This window comes from Squalius cephalus (assembly GCF_949319135.1).
Source record: "Squalius cephalus genome assembly, chromosome: 20".
NCBI lineage: Eukaryota > Metazoa > Chordata > Actinopteri > Cypriniformes > Leuciscidae > Squalius > Squalius cephalus.
Window position 1 is genome coordinate 28,871,189 of NC_137141.1, and position 24,692 is coordinate 28,895,880.

General features: G+C 36.9%; 1 protein-coding gene across 1 annotated transcript; it reads right to left on the bottom strand.

Annotated features, from left to right (window-relative positions):
* Window positions 1–5,997: 5,997 nt before the first annotated feature.
* On the bottom strand, window positions 5,998–9,181 carry LOC307148640 (lipocalin-like). Its single transcript, XM_079854312.1, has 6 exons — window positions 9,058–9,181; window positions 8,794–8,936; window positions 6,583–6,662; window positions 6,373–6,486; window positions 6,180–6,281; window positions 5,998–6,098 (listed from the first exon to the last, which is right to left on the bottom strand). Exons 1-6 carry the CDS (start codon window positions 9,151–9,153, stop codon window positions 6,088–6,090), a joined length of 546 nt encoding a protein of 181 aa, XP_079710438.1. The 5' UTR covers window positions 9,154–9,181; the 3' UTR covers window positions 5,998–6,087.
* Window positions 9,182–24,692: the final 15,511 nt, after the last annotated feature.

Genomic DNA, 24,692 nt, shown 5'->3' on the forward strand with positions numbered 1-24,692 from the left:
ATTTGCAATTGTCTTTGTCTGTTTCTGCAGGGTTGCTTTTATGCTCTAATACAGCCTTTCCAAGTGAGACATTTTATGCTACATATGACAAACATACCATTTGCATGCCTGAAAGCTATTGTCCCTTCTAGACAATTCACCATACCAGTAAAGCTCTGAATAGCCTAAAAAGCATTCCCAGCAGGCAGCAATAATGAGCCGGAATAGGACTGTATGTCAAAATGACATGGGGCATAAAAGTGCTCCAATCATTCATGTTTAGTTTTGAACTGAGAGTAATCAAGCACAAGCCCGTTTTGAATAGAAGGCTGTGCAGTAAAACGGAAGACAGTCTTATCTTTATGATGGAGGGTCAGTTATGCATGGTAGGGACAGACAATGGTTTTTCTGTCTAAAGACATACTTTTTCTATTTATTTAAAAGGAACCAAAATAAAATATGTTCTTTGTGATGTGTTTCTATTGGTTGCAGTATTACCACGACCTTACATAGGACAAGCGGTTTGGAGAATGAATGAATGAATGAATGGATATAAATTTAATATACAAAACATACAGGTAATCAACATGATTGCAAGATTGTTCATATTGTGAATGCCAAAAGTAAAATCCACTACAACCAAACAAGACTTTGAAATATACCTTTTTATTATTATCTGTGATGTTGTTCATTCTCATAACCTTCTGCCAATCCCTAAATGATATTTCTTGGAATGTGAAGATGCAGAAACATATATTGTCACTTTTCTTTCACATACAGTAGTAAAATATTGGCCATTTAATAAAGACGATATACTGTGCAAGTTTTCTATTTATTAGAAAGACAGATTTTCTTAACCTTAACAGGACAGTACTCTGAATAATGAATACATTTAGATCGGGGGTCACCAGAGATCAAGGATCCCTTGGTGGATAAAACTCTTCCACCAGTCTTCTATACGCTTACCAGAGTCAAATACCGCCTTGCTTTAGTAGGAACTGCTTCTTAGCAAACTTTCAGTCATATTAGTGTGGAATTGTATTGCTCCCGGTGAAGGATGCAGCGCATTTTAGGCAGTCACTAAAGGCTGCAAAGAATTGTAAATACTGAGAGAACAGTGAAACGGAAAACCTGAAAAACCTCTGTGTTTGTAGTCAACAACATTTCAAACTGGATGACCACGAACACAGTGGCCGTTTCTCAATACCAAGTACGCAAGTCCGATAATTCTGCAAATGGAACAGCGGCGTACTTGATAGCGTCACTCAGCTCGCTCTGGCTACTCAGGTTATCTCTTTATATTTAGGCTACAATAAAACAAAATATGTTATAAACCACCACTCTGCCTCTTTTCATTTTCAATTAAAAAAATCTTAAACATATTAATGGCCACACAAATGTGGTTCAGGCAACGCAATTATCTTCACTGCATATATGTATAACAACACGAAATATAAAACACAACCCTGACTCTTTTTGTTTTCATTTTAAAAATATGATACATAAAAAACATTATAATATTGATCATTAAAACTGACATTTAGCAAAAAGAGACAGGGCTGTGTCATTTTATTTTATTATATATACATACAGTGAAGAGAATGTAGGCAACATGTATAATAAAATATTTTATATGTTTTATATATATATAATACAATGACATAACCTTTTTTGTTAAATGTCAGTTTTAATGATCAATAATAGCCATTATAAAAGTATAAGTAGCCTAAAAGGTATAAGAAGCTAGCAAACGATTCAGTCAAACATAAGTCAGCTCTCTAGGCTACAACGTTAAAGTTAAATAGACTAAATATATAAAGCTATGAAAAGGATATAAAGCACTTTGCCCTCAGCCAAAACGTTTTGCCAGGGAACAAATTATAGATTAATGAGACAAATAAAATAAATACATAAATAAATCGCCCGTTAGATATACACAAGACGATGTATATCTCATGTTAAACCATTAGACTAGAGACATCCGAGCCAGCGGCAAAACGTCAGCAGCTCTAACCGAGGAAAGGCTGTTCTCGGCGGGGTACATGAGTGCCGAGCGTCCGATTGCCTGGATCTCACAACTCTGAAAACGTCAGATAAAATGTTCAAATAGGCGCTATCTTTATAAATAAACCAAAGATTTGAGCTTTAAACAACTACATTCTCGCCTCAAATACTCTTAAAACTACATTTCGTGACACAATAACAGCAGTATTTTTAAATTACGCGGGGTTTCTCCTCTGCTATTGACACTTGCTGGTTGGTGTGAGATGCATTCTGGGATACCTGGCTGTCTCAAGTCCGCACAAGTCACCTCTCGATGCATCCTCGGTAAAAGGGGCGGATCAAGAACACATCCGGGGATTTGAACTGGACTTGGCTAGATGTGAACTTTGAATTGGAACAGTACTTGGGCAGCGACTGATGACGTTTCACAAGTCCACAAGAACACAAGTACAGACAAAGAACGCATATTGAGAAACGGCCAGTGTTTTAGTCCAAACGAAGGAGAAGGACCTGGCTGCAGCCAGCAGATCGGCGCGGGACCCCAAAGCCATTATAATGCACAGAAGGGTAAAAATATTGATAGTTTTGGTAAATTAAGCTGGTCTTTAGGCTAACGTACGAACGACCCCACAACATTGAAAAAAATTAATTGGTTGATTATCCACAGCAGGAGGTTCAGAACTTCAAGTAGAGGAATTAATTATGAATTATGATAAATGATTTATGATATTTCGATTATTTCATATCCCCATTGTATGAGAAAGGAAATTAAAATGATATATCAGTATCGTTATCAGTAACATGACAAGAAATAGCCTACTTATAGTCACAGAAGGTGTTATTGGTCATGCAGTTGTATGATAACTAAAAAACACTGCAATAGGCTAATGTGTCTGCCATGTTACAGTATCTATTGTATGTGTATGAAGCTTATTATTTTCTTCACTACATTGAGCATAATATCAGACTTTTAGCTACTCTTTATTTTAGAAAAACAATATGTTCCTCGTTATTTTAAAGTGACGAAATCGAGAACGTTTTATCTGTACCTGCCATGATTTAGAAAGAACGCGCCTGGAGTCTGTTGTTATAGGCTAATGAACGCGACTTTCACGCGAATTTGATTGACAGATATAACAGCGCGTTTACTCAAAGGGATGGTTCAGAGTAAAATCAACCGGTCCTTTGCACCATGACCTCAAGCCAAACATGATGAGTGCAGGATTAAGCTGTGCTGTTGTTGACTTCCATAGTCTAAAAATTTAGATAAACTTTGACGGGTGAGGCACTGACAAAAGTGCTTTCACATCTGTAGTTCGGTTCATTTGGTCCGGACCAAGGGCGAAAAATGATACTTTGTGAACAAAAAAAAAAAAAAAAAAAAGTCACATCATTTATTAATTTGACTCGTCATTTAATCATTTTATGGTTCTTCCCAGATGTACCCAAAAAGAGGTTTTGTAAGATTTTCACAATTCTAATACTATCATAGTACTAACCTTGAACCATGGGGGAAGCGAGATATTATTTATGCAATTGTCTGAAACATATCAGTGGAATCACTCCTTCCCCTTACAAACTGCCTATAATCCTCTACATGATTATCCTTTACACTGAAGCACCATCATATATCCCACATTTTCCTTGAGAAGTAAATATGATGTCTCTTTACATGGCATCCATCTTTTTTTTCATTTCTTCCCAGCCAGCCTGAATGCGCCAGTAAAGACCCAGTGCAGATATCAGCAGCACGATCACATTCACACTCATCACTAGAATCTATTACAGTAAAAACATTCACTCCCTCTTAAAGCCATTTTTCTATTTAACTGCACAAATCCTGACCACAAACAAAAGAGACAGAATAAAAGGAGAAACACTGCATTATGGCACAGGTCATTCAATCTAAACTAATGTGGCTGGAGGAGAGAGAGACTCAGCCAAATGTGCTGAAGGGCCTTTTATCAGTGCAAACCTTCTATTTTATTTGCAGACAAGGGCAATGTTTCAGTTTACAATAAAACACTTTCAGCAGGAATGTTTTCAGGGCCAGAGCCCTTTTTGCAGTGTACAAAATCTTGGTGCATATTTTGTACATACACATGTGCATATCTGTACGAAACTCTGTACTCGTCAAGTCAAAAACTTTCAAACTGACATTCATCAGCTCTGCAAAACAGAAATTTACTCAACATTATGGCAAGACATTGAAGATTCTAAATTGTGAAATGATTTTTGATTCTGCAACGGTTATGCCGTGACAACGCAATATTTATGGTGAAAAAGTGTCTCATATTTTCTGTGTGCATTCAGTGATTTAGATCAAACTTGAGCTGTTTTGTCATGGTGACTGATCACATGCACGTGATTATTGTGAGTAGTGGTCATAGTGCCACCAACTGGCAGAAAGTGTGTCACTTACAACAGATATTTAAAGTGCCCCTATTATGCTATTTTAAAGGTTCCCTTTTTTTTTTTTTGGGGGGGGGGGGGGGTGTCCTCCATGAATAATAATAATAATAATAAACTATTTGTCTCATAATATACATGGCAGCATCACTTCTGTGTCTGAAATGGTTCGATTAAGGATTCGGTCAGATTGCCCAGTGTGTTGTGATTTTTCTACCGCTTACAGTGCATGTCAGAAACGAATATCTGAATTTCAGCTCTGGATCTTCCTCAGCGCTTGATACACAGTGATACGAACAGTAATGGCGTTGGTTTTACCGTATTAATTCGAGCTCAAATACTCATCCTTTGGAAGTGCATGCAAGTGGATTTGCTTTCACAGTGCAGAAAACAACATCTTCTCGACATCTTCAACACGAACCAAACTCTTCCAGTCTCAGGTACAACTACAGTGTTTGAGGGAAGAGTAAAGCAGACGTTGTTCGCAGGCCTGGCCAATGAAGATCATATGCTGGCATTATACAAATTTGTACAACTGGAATTACTGACGACTTGTTTCAGGCAGTTCAATATCGGTTCTTTCTTTTCAAACTCTCTTTGTTATTTACTTTGATCTTTGAAACTTTGCAGACCTTTTACATTCACAAACAGCTATATGACACACTACATTAAATGTAATATTCAAAAAAAACATAGTAGGGGCATTTTAAATAAGCCTTTTATATTTCTCATATTTAACCCTCATATACTTGATTAGCATATGCCTTAGCAGTTGCAGAGCGCTTTCAGAAACCCTCCACCTTCCCCAGCTCCACCTGTATAGAGTAATTGCATGTCTTGCTCACAGCAGCGTGTCGTGTATTTATTAGCAGTAGCAAGTCCTGTATTTGCTCTGCAGCAGCAGCAATAACAGCATTGCAGATCTATTCCGCCAAGACTAAATATATCAATATTTTTTAATACCCATTACCATTACCCTGGAAATCCAGAGTTCTCGCGAGAGCACAAGTTGAATTTGCTCAGCGAGTTACTCTGGTGTTGAGTCATGATGCTCATTAAATATGCACTTGTATCCGAGCTGCACCAATCACATCGGGTTATCTGATATAGGCGGGCCAGAGGCGAGATGACGACAGCGCTGTGACGTCGAAATCATTAGTAAACATTGCAAGATGGCTATGGATGAACACCAGTTGTTTGAAACGGCTTTAACCGCTACAATGAATGAGTTAGACTAGGCTTTTTATCTAAAAGAGGAACAGAAGATGCTCAAATCGTTCCTTTGCAAGAAGGGCGTTTTTGCTGTTTTACCGACTGGATACGGTAAGAGTCTAATCTACCAGTTAGCTCCGCTGGTAGCTAAGCCTATGGGGCTTGTTGTGATTGGTCGCAGTGTTATCCAATTGCGTGCAGTGAGATTTTCAAATGCATGCTTGGTGCCGCCTCTCGAGCTGGCCGATTTTCATTAGTTGATGCCAGACCATTAATCTTTCAGATTTAGGTCTGGATTTCCAGGCTACATTACCATGCCAATCACACCAAGAATTGTCATGACAGAAATGTGTTTAAGGCACATAGAGGAACTAATGTTTCCATACAAAGAGGCCAGAAGCAGAAAGATCTTTATTTTTCATTGAGATGATCAGACCAACTGTTTTTTTTGTCTTTCTGTGGTTGAAGAGACACTTGAGCAATTTAGCATTCACCTGCAAAACAGTAGTTAAAAGTTAGTTTTATTGTACTATTATTGTACAGTATCAGTGACCAAAAGGATTCAGACAATGTACCGTTCTTTGTCAGTATGGCAATGTTTTCCTCAAGGATGCCAGTGTCCAGGCAAAACTGCCTAAACTTTTCCTTCAAGTCATCAGTTATTTCTGTGGTACGGCCTGTAACCGTGACACATTCAGAGTCTGTTTAGCATCTTTTCACAAAAACGTTTCAGCTATATTGTGAAATTTAGACGAAGTGAGCTCTTACTGTGGAGTTTGTTGAGAACCTCAGATTTCCCTTCCTTGGTCTTTATGGTGTGAACGATAGCATACTCATCAAATTTGGCATCAACCACGCGCATGTCATTGTCATTTCCCCAACCTGATAGAATCAGACACATTTAGGCCAAAGATACAAAAGTTTGATGATAAAGAGCAATATGACTATTAGCTAAAGAGCAAAAGCAGGATGACTAACGCTTGTTAAAGAAGACAAAGCGTCCAGGAATCTCAGTTTTCTCGGCAAGATTTTTCAGCCTGAAGCAGGAGCCATCACTCCTAAGAAACAAGTTTTAAACATTTAAAATTATTTATTTTGTAAGCATGAGAACAATCATCCAGACTATTATTATTTAAGGTGAGATTCCATCCATCCATCTCCTGATTTATTGTATATAATATTTTCCTGGCTGACAAGAATTTTGAACATAGCTTTAGTGCATATTTGCATATTAGTGCATATTTAATTAATTATTACAGTTTACAGTGCTATGCATAAGTTTAGACACCCATGCTAAAGTTGACTAAAAAGAGGAATAAAAAATCATCTTTTGGAAATTGAACTTAATGCCTTAATTAAAAAAATTAGGAAAAATCCAACCTTTAAGGACACCAATTTTCTTTGTGAATGAATAATGTATCGTAAATAAATAAATGTTCTTCCTTAAAATACAGGGTGCATTAGTTTGGACACCCCTATGTTTTTTTGGACACCCCTATGTTTAATTTTTTTAGGATACTATGCATCCTGATAAAGTTCTCTTGGCCTTTGGAATTAAAATAGCCCCACATCATCACGTAGCCTTCACCATACCTAGAGATTGGCATGGAGTACTTTCCATAAGATCATCTCTCAATGCAAATCAAACTAGCTATTAGGCTAACTGAAATAAAACCATGCCAATCTCTAGGTATGGTGAAGGCTATGTGATGATGTGAGGCTATTTTAATTCCAAAGGCCAAGGGAACTTTATCAGGATGCATAGTATCCTAAAAAAAAAAAAAAAAAAAAAAATACTTAAAAATAAAAATCTGCCTGCCTCTATGGGAATTTAACATAGGGGTGTCCAAACTTATGCACCCTGTATTTTAAGGAAGAACATTTATTTATTTACGATACATTATTCATTCACAAAGAAAATTGGTGTCCTTAAAGGTTGGATTTTTCCTAATTTTTTTAATTAAGGCATTAAGTTCAGTTTCCAAAAGATGATTTTTTATTCCTCTTTTTAGTCAACTTTAGTATGGGTGTCTAAACTTATGCATAGCACTGTATCTTAATCACTTTGCCACATTTTTCAAACCAGTCTTACAATTCTCTAAACTCTAAGTTCAATTGTCACAACTGTTTGCTGGAACATCAAAACATAGTAACAAACCAAAACATTTAATTCATGCTTCAAAACCTAGTTATTGTGTCAGTAAATTGGCCAATGCCACCAAAATAAAAAATGTTTTTTTCATCGTGTGAGTCACACTGGTCAAAATGTTTAGATGATTTTTCACTATGGAAATATTTGTTATATGCAAATTTTGTTTAGTTTTTTTCTTCTATTTTTTTGTTGACAATTTGTTGATAATGTGTTGATTTTCTATACTATACAAGAAAGTCAGTTTTGTCTAGCTGAATGCTCTTGTGTATCACACTGAGATTTTTAGATACAGATTTCAACAGATTGGTAAAAATTGACTAGGAAAAGTCAATACTGTAGAACACAAAACAAAAATGAACATTTGTATTCATACAGTACATTTTTGTAGAAATGTTTTATGTAAACTGAAAATTCACAGTTGCTTGTTTATTTTTACACACTGTCTTCCCCTAACACCACCTCACAATCTTTTATATCTTTCTAAAGCAACTGTGAATTTTCAGCTTTTGGGTAACGCATTTGTAATGTGTAATATAATGTACATTCATTACAAAAATGAAAGTACTGTATGACTACAAATGTATGTATACAGTCCTGCTGTAGCCACTGAGTTATGATTTTCCTACATGTTCAAAAATAGTAGTGATTGTTCTAGCTCACACGATGAAACAATGTTGAGAAGTTGTGAAGAGTTTGACAATTTCACTGAGAATCAACTCATGACTTTTGATAAACAAGCCATGTGCACTTAGTTATTGTGCAAATTGTAGACAATTGTACTTACTCTTTTTTGTGCCAAAACACAATAAGATCAATTAAATGAAATTAAATCAGGTCAATTAAATCAATAAGAAATTAAAATCTGATGTGAACAAGAAACTAATTGTTCAGAGATCTGAAAAAAAAAAAATCTCTTTCGAGAATTGAGCCTAAGCGATTGAGAAAAACTGTATTATTTAAACATTTCAGAAAATTTTGTGTTTGACACACATGTGGTGTCTTGCCTTAACACTACAGCAAAGCTAACTTTAGCTTACTTTAGATGAGTGTAACTGAGATCAAGGTCTCCATCTTCAGTAGGCACCAGCATGGCAGTTCCCATCTTCATGTCAGCCTTGTAACTTTTGACAAAATGTTTTGCATTTGTAGCAAAGCCAACGAGATACCACTTTCCTTCCATCTGCAGCGAATGGAGTTGGAAAACATGAATATAACACGTCTATAACTCACTGTCTCTGATAACATCGAGATCATTTAATTTACAGTATTTTGCAGTAAGATCACAAGATAAATGTTTTAACCTTTTTGAGGTTGAAGTCAGTCATGGGCACAACTTGAGCAGAGGCAAAAACCGCGAAGAAAAGAACGCAGAGTATTTTCAATTCGACAGTCTTCATGGCTGTATATGTGTAGGGTTCACTTTCTGTATGCAGCTCAGAAGGCAAATTTAGAGAAAATGAATGGCAACACCTGTTTTATTTCACATGATTACCCTCCTTAACTGAGTTAACCTACATGAGTCCCTCCCATATCCACAGACAGCTGTTTCACAACATGCATGTGGATCTTTCCAGGTATTTGTGGGTGTTCAAGGGTTATTTTTTAATGCCTTGTTATGACCCTCTGACTGATGCCCTCATTTGGCCTTTTGCCTTTAATGCATGCCAACATAATTGTTGAAGATAATGACTGAATCAAGCATCCTGAAGTTCATGTTGTGGCATAAATAAAAACATTTGTAATAAAATGCAATGCAAAATATCAAAATGTATTGTATCCAAATCAGCATTTGGTTTTGTGCAGTCTTTGAATTGTAAGTGCCTTATGTGCTTATGTGGTAATTGTAAATAGCAGGTGCTACAGAAACTCATTTTAAGATGATACATGCTCTTTTCTGTGTTTGAGGTTTTTCCCATGAGAAAATTATTTCCTTGGATGTATTTTGGAATGATGGATGAACAACATGTTCACCCCTTGTGGACAGGCAGAGTCTTGTTTTAAGATTTACACCACTCTAACCTCACCAATATTCCCTTGCTTTGTTTTATAAGTACTTTTTTGTTACATCTAGAATGGCTTGAGGAAAATCACCACTTTTGAAGCTTATATTCGAAGAAACCAGATATTCATGATTAGGGGATGCATCCACTGAAATATCTATGGTGGATAAAGTCCTGCTTATAACATTGAAAATAATATTGAATGCTGTAGTATTTCTATTGTTCTTCAAACTATTTTTAAAACTCAAAAAAAAAAAAAAAAAAAATTCTTTCATTCTCATTGGAAATAGGAAATCTGCACAATGACACAACATTGCTTCTTGCACGTTTTATGACGCTTTCAAAATGAAATGTCCAGCTAGAAGCATCCCATTCAGGAGGTGATACAATTATCAGGTATGAAGGTCCTTTTAAAATAAATAAATCTTTAATTAAAACTAGTGATGGGTTGCTCATGAACTATTCATTTTGAATGACTCAAAATGTCAAAAAGGTTGTCTCAGAAAGTGATTTGTTCATTGCTTTTGTTCCACTCATGCGCAACAGGAAACATAAGTTATTAGTTCACCTTCCGAGTTCAAGTTGTTCGTTCTTTCGTCACATGACAGCTGCATAGGCTATGTACAGGAAAGAGAAATCAATTTCAACTTACAGCTTTTGTCCCCCAAGGGGCAATTGTTTTTGCGGCAAGACATTCGGACTGACAGACCATAAAATACAGAAATTACAACATACAAAACCAGAAAAATACAGAAATACCACAAACAACATTACTGACACACTGACACAAAACCTGATTTCACCAAGTGTGTTCCTGGATAACATCTTTGTTGATCCTGGAACAACATTCCAATCAACCAATCATATTTAAGGGACAAGTTTAGAGTTTATGTCAATTTTTTTTTTTTTTTTACAGATCATCTCAGTATTAGAGGTTAGTTTCAACTTTTTGTCAATCAGGCTACCAAGGTTCTTATTGGATTCCACAACTTCAACCACAACTTCTAAAATCCGTTTCTTTTGTATTTGCCACATTTAGTTGCAGGAATGCTCTGTCACACCAGCATACAAATTCATCAGTGATAGGACCGTGATCATTTTCATCAGTGGAGGACACAGAAAATATCCGAATCATCAGCAAAATGTTAAATATATCTGTTGTCATGCTGTCTACAGCAATCGCCAGTATAAAGAATGTAAAGAAGTGGTGAGAAAACCCAGACCCTGCGGATGATGACATCTCAGACAAACACCCGCTCACTCTACTCTCTGCGTTCTCTCTGTTAAGAAGTTCAGAATCCAGACAACTCTTTTAATATAAAGACCAGCATACAGGGTTCAACTGTATTAAAAGCAGATGAAAAATTTTTGAATGGTAATGATATTTTATTGTGACTCAAGGGGATGGAAAGGCGTAGCGCCAAACACCAGTCCCAAACAGATGAATGAACTTCTTGCGGTGCATAGATCCAAAAAAACTAAGAATTTAGAAAAAAGATCCGCTCACGAAAATTGGCCAAAAAGCTCACAAGATTTAAAGCTACAATATGTAATTTTTTACGCCGCTAGGGGTCGCTAACCTCTTACAATAACAAAGGCGTAGTTTGATGACGCATAAGCATTAAGCGGAATTATGGATCTTGTCGTCAAGCTGATGTATCTAATAATGTTTATGGATGAGTGAATACAATGATGTTTTTAACATGACTGTGGTATAAAGCAGGGCGCGATTGCTAATGAGAGACAGATATCAGCAGATAAAGTCCCATGGATAAAGAAAAATGGACAATTAATTCTACCGAACCACACGCAAGTGCTTTATTACAACTCACACAGGTCAGTTTATTAGACGAATTAAACTTGTGAGGTAACGCAGCGCTGTTTCACTTGGTCTAACAGTTATACTATCACACTAAACTGCATTTGAGTGTGTTGAATGTTATTCTATGTTAGTTTGACTATATGAGACTAGCAGTAAGCTAGATCAACATTAGAATAACATACAGATCATATTCTAACATTTCATCATGTTGAACTATATAACATTGATTAGTTTTATGTACATTTGCTAACCTGTCTAATAAAGTACATGCACTCTTGACAGAGAAGCGAGTCGAAGTTAGTTGCGGACGTGGAGCTCTCGGCATCTCGAAAACGCCACGCTGATATTGATCCTCGTTTTAGTTCTCCTTTTGTCCTAAAATCTGCTTGCCATGGTCCATAATGTTTGAACAAAACAACAATAGCGTGAGCGTGCCACTAGGCGTAACCCAGTTGTCCACATCTGTCGCCATGGTTACTATGGCAGTACGAGCGGAAACCGAGGGTAACGCGGATATGACACCATTGACTGGCGACTCCCTCACACCTGCTCACACGCCCCGGTTCCTTGGTTAAAATCGCATTTTTCTCACGATTTACAAATAGTTGGAAACATTTGGTATATTTTAAGTAATCAACTAAACAAAATATATAACACTATCCTAGTGTTTTTTGGATATTTTACTGCAAAAAATCTTACATAGTGCACCTTTAATTAAACAGAGGCCACAAATAAAGTGCAAAAGTGCAAGCATTTTAGGTCCTGCTTTGAGGCAAGTTCCCAGACTAGGGAGGTCAGCTATTATATATATATTGATTTGTCCTTATCAGAGCCCTTGCGGACAGGACAGGTTGTACAAGATGATAAGTTAAGTTTTGAATGAATCATTAATTTCTTATAACTTGTTAACATGATTAAAAGATCCAAGTCAGGAAAATGATCTGATGTTCCCTATCACTAGTTGAAACAATGCACTTGCCAAAATAACTCCACAAATAGTAGAACATACTGCACGTGAATATTTAAGTGATATTATTACATTTAAGAGTATATTAAGTGTCCAAACACATATGTCCAGAGAGAAAAACTCCTATGATGTGTTAAACATGATACAGATCTGGCAAAATGCCTTTATTAAAGTATCACACTTCAAAGCTGCTGATTGTCCAAGCTCATTTATTCAAAACCAAACTAATCCAGGTCAGTTTAGATAAGAATGATAGGCTTTAAACCCTGGTCTAGAGGTCAGTGGGTGTCAGTCTGCATCAGATACACACATGCTTTTGGAGCCTCAGCAGGCTCTCAGAGACTGAGCCATATGAGCACAAACAACAGATGCAGCCAGAAGCCAATTGTGAAATCAATTCTTTTTAAACCATTGCTTTATATGCCTACATAATACAGCAGTTTTACAAGACAGCTCTGTTAGAAGTTTGCTAATAAGAGTCTGGCAGCTGTCCAGTGTTGCCAAATACAGATTAGGGCGATGACACAGGTTATTAACTCATCGACAAACCCACACATACTCATGCACACAAAAACAGACAATCATTTTGTTGATTTCTGACAATGTTCACATTAATACAACCAACTTTTGTTTTGTCATAAAGTGTGCATTCTCAAATTTTTATGTTATTTTTTTTAATGGTTTCAGTTCCGGTTAACTAGAATCTTGCTAGAGAAGACAATAGAGTAATTATTGAGCTCAAATCAGTGTTGATTCAGTTCAGTTCAATAAATGTGCAAAGTTCGTCAATTATGAAATGAGATCAATTCAGCTATACGCGGCTCTACAGAAGACAATGCTCATAATTCAGCTTTAGAGTTCATTCAATGTTGATTCGGTTCAGTTCAATAACAGTGCAGATGTTGCAAAATTCATCAGTTATGATCAGCTCTGCAACATCCAGCTCAATTCAGTTCAAGTTTTGTTGATAATATTACTGAATATTAATGGTCTTTTAAACCCCAACTGAGTAAGCCAAAGGCAAAAGTTCTCTCATCAGGTGACAGAAATGAAACAACAATAACAACAACAACAACAACAAACTTGGGAGAAACCAGGCTCAACATTACAGCGGCCAGGAAAAGAACGTGGGATGATTATTCAAACACTTTCCCTGACACACAACAAAAAAATGTTAAACTACCACAATTGTCATTTGTTTTCTTTATTTGCACTGAACAACTGTAAAATACTATCAAGGGATGTAACAGCTGAATTTATCTGCATCACTTTAATGTGGGATTTAAGTTTAGAGCTACACTGTTGATGAAAAAAACAATTACTTACAATTTTTCTCATAGAAATATTAAGGTTTCAAGAAAAATTTTTGAGCTATACAATGCAGTGTAAATGCAGATGCAAATGCAGAGTAAAACCTGGAGCAACTTTCTGGGCCGAAAATGTAGTCCTAACCAAATCCCTACGCCTAAACATAACCCTACCCATAACTTATCCCTAACATCAGAAGGAAATGATAGGTGAATAACACTCATGTGGAAGCACCTAACCCTGTATGCCTAAACTTGACATAAACTGTAAACATTCCAATCAGCCAATCAGATTTGAGGGACAACTTTCTTGGCAAAATCACGGTGACCATTCGCTCAGATGCACACATGTTCAATATGGTATTTTAAACAAAACTGAGTTGTCAGCTTACCACCTCTGAGTCATTTTCTCTTGTAACAACACAGTGTTCTGGAGTATTATTATTATTGAAGGCCCAACTAGTTAAAGTACGATACTTGGTTGGCAGCTACTGTAGGTGCTTGAGAGGGCATCTCTCTCTCTCTGTGTGTGTGTGTATGTGTGTGTGTGTGTGTGTGTGTGTGTGTGTGTGTGTGTGTGTGAGTGACAGGCAGTAGGTTGATGGGCCATTGTGTAATAGGAACTGACTATAATTTGATTCCAGCTGTCTTTGCCTTCGTGACCTGGAGTCATGCTGATCAGATTAGGAAAAGGACACCAGCAAACTTTTGAAAATCTATGACTACATCTCTCTGTGGGAAGGACATCTTCTTTAGTCTACTCACTGCGGTTGGGTAAAGTAACATAAGACATCCCATTACTTTACTCTTGTTACAACCCAGACTCACTTGAGACTGGCTACATTCTGCAGAACTGCAAAAACATACTTGTACATACATTTGACTGCAATTTCTAACTGAGATGAACACTAGAGGCAGTAAAACACCACATCTGTTGTTCCTTTTCACACAAGAGGGCAGATTATCGATTAAGAAAGACTTGTTTTTTGTGTGCACACTTGAGCTCTAGGCGGGAACTCACGGTCTTCCAGCAGTGCTGTTGCAACCAGCAACACTACACCTACGTACCCTCCTGACCACTGTACTAAATACAGATAAATCTACGCTAGTTCGTACCAAGGGTGTGGTGAGCTGGAACCTGCTTACGTCGCGTAGTACCATTTGCGTCACGTAGTACCACAAACATCCAATAGGAAAATTCAACTGCAGTAGCCACCGTTCAACCTGAAGAGGGCAGCACTCAGACGTTTTTACACCATATATTGTAGAATTAAAACACTTTATACCCAAATGTCAAAAAAGTTACTCGAATCAATGAACAGCACTAATAATGCCCCATTCTTACAGATCATTAACTAAAAAAAGTTGGTCTAGGGTTTAGTTACCCTTTAATAGTCAACATGTACTTTCTTTCTTTTGTGGAAAGCAAAAGGAGATATTTTGAAGAATTTTGGTGACCAAACAGTATTGATGTCCATTGACTTCCATTGTATAGACAATTTTTTTTTTTTTTTATTCACAAAAAAACAAAAACACAAACAAAGGTAAACTATCCCCTTAAGTTTGATTAGTCATTCAGGCAATCTAACTGGTATAGAAAATGTATAGTCATGCACATTCGTAGGTTTGCCAGAGAACACGAGTTGAGTTAAAATTCAGTGCCACTATTTGTGGACACATTTTGGACATCTGCTCTCTGTGATTGTTTGTAATGCTGGCAGGATTCAAGGCAAACAAAACTGAGACATACTCTGAAACATTGATTATGGCACTCACTGCATCAGTGCTAGCCATGATTCTCATAACCATCCCATGAATAATACCCCTCCCAGATTTAGTAGATTCAGCACTAGTCTGATTTGGGAGAACGTTGTTTCACTCGCTTTTCATTTCATATCCCTCCAAGGACACTTTTGGATTTTATCGCAAAATGCTTTGAAATGAAATGGAATTGTTTGCACCAAACCACTATTTTCTGAGGAAGTAAGCAATTGCTCTATGCAGAGGGGGAATTATCACGTTCTAATAGGCTTTTCATGTCAGAAAGTAAAAATGTTAGACGTATTGGCATCATTGGTGTGTCTTTACTGTATTGTTTTTAAGATTCCAATGCCCTCTTTAAAATGACTCTACAAGATATCTGTAATTGGTTGATATAGAGGATAAGGTTTTTAGACGGCGCCAAGCCTGGAACAAGAGAATCTTGCCATCTCAGCCAGTAAGTGTTGTCTCTCCATCTCCGTCTCTGTCTTACCATCTTTCTGTCTCCATGTCATAGTCCATTAATGCCGAGTCACTCTCCTCTAATCCAGCACTTGCCTGGCCAGCAGAAAGAGCTGATTATAGAGGAGAGGAAAGGTTAATTGAAAGACATTGTTGTAATGGTATTGTGTCCAAGCAAAGCAACAAGAATGTTGATACCGCTCTCCCCCCGCAGCGACGCTGTAATGAGTGACATTAAAAATAATTATCTAGGACACAAGCAATCCCCTCTATAAATGAGTGCTTAGCTTGTCCTTTCCTCCGCAGGGTTCTGGGCCTCTGTTTAGGACTAACAGTAAGCAGCTCATTTACGGGATAAAAAATAGAGATACAGCAGTCTGGTCAGCTGACCTTATGGCTAAAGAGAAAGGAGTTGATGATAGAATATATTAGCATGTGTTTTATGTGACCTCAAATGTGATTAAATGACCTCAAATATGTAAGCTAACCTTTATTCATTTAATACATTTAAAAAGTCAATGGTGCATTAAGCAAATGCTGGTTGGCCAATGGTGAATATATATAATATACATAATTTTTTTTCAGTACATTTTTTGGGAGACATAAGTAAAAAATGTCTGGGTAATAATACTGTCCTGCTATCATAATGGGGAAAAAAGTAGTTTAGCATAATATTTTATTGGTATTTCTCATAATATATATATATATGTTTGGACGTTAATGTACTGTTATCAAGGTGTAAAGACAATTATGTTATACTTTATACTTGCTGACATTTTTAGAGTAATTACATTTTCCAAAACCAAATGAAATAGCATGAATACAAAGTATACCTTTTTTCCTACCATGGGCACTTTTATATGTCATATAGCACATCTATTAGCAAACCTTTAGACTTCAGGGTTTGTTCAAATCCACAGCCTTAAGCATGAGAAATGACATTAGTGACACTCTCTAATATATAAGATGTCATTTGGTACTTATTCAACAAATTCATCAGACATTACAATGCCATTAATTGATTTTGCATTTGGTTGAACGTTTTTCATATTTAAATGCTGAACATAATTTATCAGTGGAGACATTTGCATTGGCCATTTCATTCTATCCACGCTATGGGATTCTACTAATGAAGGAAAAAGTATGAGACATGGGGAATTAAGGCCTAATATTGATTTAAAAAGCTAGGAAGGAGAAAGAACATGAAAACCATCTGCATTAGATTGGCTCTGACTGTGAGATCACCCCCAGAATTCATTACTGAAATTACATTAATGAAAGAACACTGATCACTCTGGCCAGAAATGACATGGGTTCAGGTCATGAACATGAGCCTGTCATGCAGTATTCTCATAAAGCAGGAGCAGAAATTATATAAAGGAAACCAAAATGGACAGCGGAATAGATGAGTATTAAAATGCCAGCAGAAGATAAAAAAAAATCCATGGCTGAGCAAGACAAATCATGTTTTTATCTTTGTAATTTCACATGCAGATACACAGAGTAGCTGTTGGTGTAATGACTCCTTAATCTTAACTTTGTACAGTTTTGACTTTGGAAATGGTCCTGTAATAACTTGAATATGTGATTAGGAATGATAGAGAGGAGTGAGGGTCTTTATTTCACATCTCTCCCTAGATCAGCCATCATGAATTCGATCCTCCTCATTTTATAATGCAAATCTCATTATCAAGATTTAATGGCCTTGACGGGCATCAGTGGCCATAAACTAGCCCTTAAATGTAAATTGCATTTCAATTGCACGATAAATCACTACTTTAATTTAAAAGTTCATAAACCTTCACACTTGTTGAAATGGGATTCCCTCCTCATTAGACAAATGAAATTTGAAAAGGTAATTTATAAACATTTTCAAAACATATTTTTAAGTAAAATATTCCTCTAGTACCATTAAAACAAAGCACAGATTTAAAGATTTAAATGCAGAACCTCTTCATAAAGTCAAAAATACATACTGTATATGTTATACAACCATTAGTTTCAGTCCTCAAATTTGATTGGAGCTTTTCACTGAAGGTATCACTCTGCTTGTGTCTGTGCATTCCAGACAGACCATCTAGTAGTCCTTACATTAATGGTGGGGATTTTTGGCCTAATTTTCTGCAGGTTACATTGTTATACCAGTAGGTGGCAACAATTGACTCTCTTTATGAGTAATTCATTGAATCATTCACTCAAACAGATTTGTTAAAAAATGCTGATTCATTAATTAACAAAAACATAACTGTCTTTGTAAATGAGCCATTGAATTATTCACTCAACAGATTTGTTCAAAAATGCTGATTCATTCATGAACGCAACAAGTAACTGTCTATATTAATGAGAGAGTGAATTATTCACTAAAGATTTGTTAAAAAATCCTGATTCATTCCAAAATAAAACAAATAAAGGTCTTGATGAATGAGCTACTGAATCATTCACTCATCTAAATTGTTTAAAATGCTGATTCATTCCAAATAAAAGTCTTTATGAATGAGTCATTGAACAATCCTTTCAAATTATTCATTCAAAAACACTGATTCATTCAGGAATGAAACAAGTGACTGTCAATGAATGAGTAGTTGAATCATTCACTCACACAATCCATTCATATATTATTTGTTATTAACATATTTTTAATGTATTTAAATCACTGTAACACACAGCCTATCATGGTTTATTATTTAGATAACACTTTACAATAAGTTCTCATTATTTTGTTAACGTCAATTAATGTATTAACTAACAATGAGAAACACATTTGTTACAGTATTTTTTAATCTTTGTTAATGTTCGTTAATAAAAATACAGTCATTCTTTGTTTGTTCATATTAGTTCACATTAAAGTTAACAAACACAACTTCTGATTTAATCATGTATTAGTAAATGTTGATATTAACATATTGATATTGACAGATATTGACATTAACTGAGATTAATAAATGCTGTAAAAGTATTGGTTATTCTTAGTTCATGTTTACTAATGCTAACACATGAAACCTTATTGTAAAGTGTTACCATTATTTATTATCATTTGGTGATCCTGAAAAGGGGTTCCAAAGTATACAACTGCGGTCTCAATTTACAAAAGGGCTGAAAATGATCCATAGTACAGCAAAACATCCACTATAATATATAGCTCCCCTGACAGACTGAAGTTAAAGTTTCATGTTCACTTGAAACCACCCTCATATATGTTTAGGAAGCCATGTCAGGTCTACATAGAGATATGAATTACACAGGCATCAGTCAAGCTTGGCCTTATGGGTACCAGAAAGGCTTCTGTCCAACTGCAAACCTCCCCAGGGAGCGCTCAGGGAAGGCTGTGCAACCAGATATCCTTTCCACCGCTCACAGCGCTCCGTCTCCCAGCAGCTGGCCAACACGCTGGTGCCATGTAACTTAATTAAGCTGTGGATGGTAAATCAGAATCTAACCCGTGATCAAACAGGCTCAGTTTCTCGTCCTGTTTGGTCCCTCCTGAAAGGCCATAAATCTAGCGGTGAATTAGAGCGCGAGGATAACATAAGCAAACCCACCGGAGATGAAGCCAGGCAGTAATTTCAGTGTGAACATTAATGGCACTGAAACAATTTCTTTGTTCCGAAAAACAAAAACTCACATCTTGAGCAGAAAATAGGCTTGTCGGTTTGATGTTTCTGTTCTGCAGTGCCATTTGGATGAGTTTTTTAAATTATATTTGAGTTACAATTATTAATATAGATCACCTGTGATTTGATGTACTGATAATGCTTATATATGTGACATAATTCTAACATTATATTTTTATGGGAACTTTTACTAAAGTGGCTAATTTGATCCCAAAAGACCACAAAAGCTTTTTTGAAGAATGTTTCAATTGTTTTTGTCCACATTGTGAAAGTCAAGGGGGACCAAGACTTTCAAGCTTCAAAAAGTGCCTTTATTCATTCTCAAAATAATTGATCAAAGCATACATACACAGACTTGGTGACGCAAACCTTAAAATGTTAAACCTTATTGGTTCTCAATTGTCACATTACCAAGCATCATGGCGTGTGAGAACCAGTGAGGTTTGACGTTGACTAACATTTAAGGTTTGTGTTGCCATATTTGATGTACACTATGTAGAACACAATTGTTTGATTCTGACAAGATAAAATTCACAAAGCATATCTTAAAAAGAACTTGAACTGGGACTTACAGTGTATAGAATGACTATGAAATCTAACCCATTGCACACTTTTGAAAAAAAAGGTCAATGGGCTTAGGGTTCTCGACTCAATTTTAACAAACACTTTATGCCAAAAAAAGGTTCTATACAAGGATAAATGCCTTAAATGATTGCCTAATACTTTTATGTTTAACAGGTTATAACGTTGTTTTCTATTGATAAGTATGTTTACGAGCTGCTTCATAATTTTTTTTAATTAAAATTTAAAACAAAAGTAATTAATTAAAACTAAATCCACAAAAATATTCCATGATAAACGCTAAATGTTGTAAATATGAAGCACCTGACAGAACCCTTTAAGGTAAATCTCACAGCATAAAATTCACAAAGCACATCTTAAAACAAACTTACCCCATCTGAATGGTGACATACATCAACAGAATGACTCAAAACCCATGAAATCGAATCCATTGTAAATATTTCTATGACTTGAGACAGTCACAATATGAAAGACATTACTAATGCAGCTGATATGAACCATTTGCAGACAGACAGTGAACTTACTGGGTTAATAAGACTAATACTGTAATCAATAGCATATACAGGATATAGCATATTATATTATGTTTTCTAAGAAAGAAGGTTGTTGCGACAATCTGGATAGAATAGACTTAGTAGTGATGATGCAGTCAGATGGGAACATATTGATTTAGGAGAAAAATCTAATTCATGAAAGGTGGCAGACTCATGAATTGACTTTATTGATCCACTTAGAAACAGTGTGCATGGAGCAACAGACTGAAAGAAAGAGAAAAATAGAGATCTAAATCCGAGGAGGGCAGTATTTTGTTCACATTGACACATCTATACACAGTCCTTATTTTTTTTCCCAATGTTCCTACTTCATCTCCTTATTTCAGTGCTTGTCTCTAACCAATCCAGCTAAACCTTAACAGGGTGCAGTAGCCGTTCCTTAATGCATAATTACATCTTGTGCGTCAACACAGCAGAAACAGCCCATAAATCTAGTTTTATTCACTGCGGGGTCCATTGAGTGGTATTTTCTGGGCCTGTTGGGTCTAGAATAAAGCCAGGGAGTCAAGGACAATGACCTTTGAGGTCAAGCTGCACGGCCACCCCAAGCATCATGCTAAGCTATAAAACACAATAAGCTGATACCCATAACCTCTTGGGGCTCGGAGAGAGTTTGCAATTCTTAGCTGAGACGCCTGGAGAAGAATAAATGACAGCTAGGTGAACATCTATGGTGCTGCCTTACAATGAGGTGATTCATCCCAGCAGATCTTCTGGCATCTGGAGATACCTGATTGAACTGGTTGAACCATTACTTAGGTGTCAGAATGAGTTCCCAAAGGCTGGACGTCAGACATCTGTCAGGAAGGTAAACAGTGGATCAAAGCACAACCTGGTTTTTGACAGTTTTGTAACATCCAAAAGCTTTAGATTTTGATTAAAGCTGCCGTCGGCAACATTTTTTTGATCATATTCATTGAAATCGACACTGTAATCCGACAGAACAACATATAAGGTGGTTTAAGAAAAAAACCCGAGCTTCTAACTCCACCTGGAGCGTGTTATTTGTTTTGCAAAAATCCACCGCTCCCGGATCATCGGGTCCAATCAGCGCAGGGGGGTGTGAGATCTGACTGTCAATCACAGGTCGTGCACACGCCACAGATTCCCTCTCCCTCGCGCAGACGCGCACGTTACAATATCACATGCACACGACACGCCTGAAGTTCGCCTGAAGATTGTACGAAGCGTGATGGAGGAGAGAAAATCTACTAACAAGCTTCCAATTCCTCGGTTATTGCTATCTATGGATAGATTAGCCAGGGCAGCCTACCTCCGAGTCCATGGTGTTGATCGATGCTGAAGAGACGGACGCGTTCACAGAAAATCAGGTACACACGCACTGACGATGGGCGGGTGCTCGATAGTAGTGGGGGAGGGGCATGAGAGTTGTAAACATTCAAAATTTTGGCTAAGTCGACCCAATCTGCCAGACTTGCCGACTGCAGCTTTAAGGAAGGAGCTTATAGAATGATTGTGTCAATATGGAATTTATGAACGGGTTGTTGTTGAGCACACAGATTTGTCTGCTATGGCATCAATGCAAAATGCAAAATGACATTATATACATATATGGTAACATATGTACATGGTAAACATATGGTAAATAGTCCAACGCCGTGGTACAACGAGCACACTCAGGCCCTTAAGAGAGCAGCCAGAAAAATGGAGCGCAAATCTACCCTTTTTGTCAAAAGACCTCACAACTATGAAGACTAACAACTATGAAAACTAACCTTTTTAGAAAGAAATGGTATCTGTGAGGATTTCCAGTCAGGATTTAGACCGTACCACACTTAGACTGCTCTCATTAGAGTTACAAATGATTTGCTCTTATCATCCGATTGTGGTTTTATCTCTCTATTAGTGTTACTCGATCTTAGTGCTGCATTTGATACCATTGACCACAATATTGACACAACATGAACTTTTAAATAGACTCGAAAATGATGTTGGCATTAGTGGAATTGCTTTAGCATGGTTTAAATCATACTTATCTGACCGTTATCAGTTTGTAGCAGTAAATGAAGAAATGTCTTATCGATCACAAGTTCATTATGGAGTACCACAAGGCTCAGTACTAGGACCGTTGCTGTTCACTCTGTACATGCTACCCTTGGGAGATATCATTAGGAAGCATGGGATTAGTTTTCACTGTTATGCCGATGATACTCAGCTATATATCTCTTTGCGCCCCGACGAAACTTGCCAATTCAAGAAATTAACGGAATGCACAGTTGATGTAAAAATTAGACTAGTAATTTCCTACTACTTAAATCTGAAAAAAATGATTTTCTAATGATTAGACCAAAAAGCACCGCACGTACTACTAACCTAGAATACTGTCTAACAATTGATGGCTGCTCTGTCAAGTCTTCGTCGTCGGTTAGGAACCTGGGTGTGCTCTTAGATTGATACCAATCTTTCATTTGAAAACCATGTTTCAAGCATCTGAAACACCGCATTCTTCCATCTTAAAAATATATCTAAATTATGACATATGCTTTCAATGAAAAATGCGGAACAGTTAGTTCATGCATTCATTAACCTCAAGGCTAGATTATTGTAATGCTCTACTGGGTGGTTGCCCTGCACGCTTAATAAACAAACTACAGCTGGTCCAAAACGCAGCAGCTAGAGCTCTTACTATGACCAGGAAGTATGACCATATTAGCCCGGTTCTGTCAACACTGCATTGGCTCCCTATTAAACATCTTATACATTTTTTAATATTCCTGATTACTTACAAAGCACTAAATGGTTTAGCTCCCCAGTACTTGAGCGAGCTCTTAGCGCATTATAGTCCTTCACGTCTCCTCGCAAATCCTTGCAATTTCAAAACTCTGGCCAGTTGATAATACCTAGAATATCAAAATCAACTGCTGGTGGTAGATCCTTTTCCTATTTAGCACCAAAACTTTGGAACAGTCCTCCTAACATTGTCCGGGAAGCAGACACACTCTGTCAGTTTAAATCTAGACTAAAACCACATCTCTTTAACCTGGCATACACATAGAAAATTATACATTCGTATTATTCAAATCAGTTAAATGATTATTAGGCTGCATAAATTAGGTCAGCCGGAACCGTGAACACTTCCTATAACACCCAATGTAGAATGGCATCTACGCTAATGTTAGTCTTTCTGCTTATTCCGAGGTTTATTGTAATCAGCTGGATCCAGGCCGTATCCAAACCAGATGGAGGACCTGCACCTAGACACGACCACAACGCATCCCTGAAGTGTCAGCAGAGATTGTTTCAACTAGACTCTCATCGAAGGCCTCATCGACACGACAGCCATCAGCACTGATCCTCAACAAACCCGTCTCCATCCCGCCGTTATCTTAAACCAGATGGAACTGGATAATATTCTGATTGTTCCAAACCAATCTAACTTCTGACCTATAATGCTGACTGAATCATAATCATACACTGTTCGTTCATTGGCCAGTGAACTGGCCCCCCGACTGAGCCTGGGTTCTCCCAAGGTTTTTTGTTTCCTTGCCCCCACCTTTGTTGCCATTGGCTTGGCTTGCTTGGTTGGGGACATTTTAACATTTAATTTAATATTCAACAATAATATTGATCTGCCTGCATTGACACTATACTGAACTGAGCTGGACGATGACATCATGGTTTACTCCAAAGCAGCTATATATATATAAATGAACTAAAACAAAAATGAAACATCACTGAACTTACTTAAGCTAGACTGTGACTAATTTCTTCTGGAAACAAACTTGTTTGCATTATTTTCCTGTTATCTCTCTAATGCTGCTTTGAAACAATCTGTAATGTAAAATAAAACACATATAAATGCCTTATTTTGCATGACCATATTCTACATCTCTAAATCCTACCCAATGC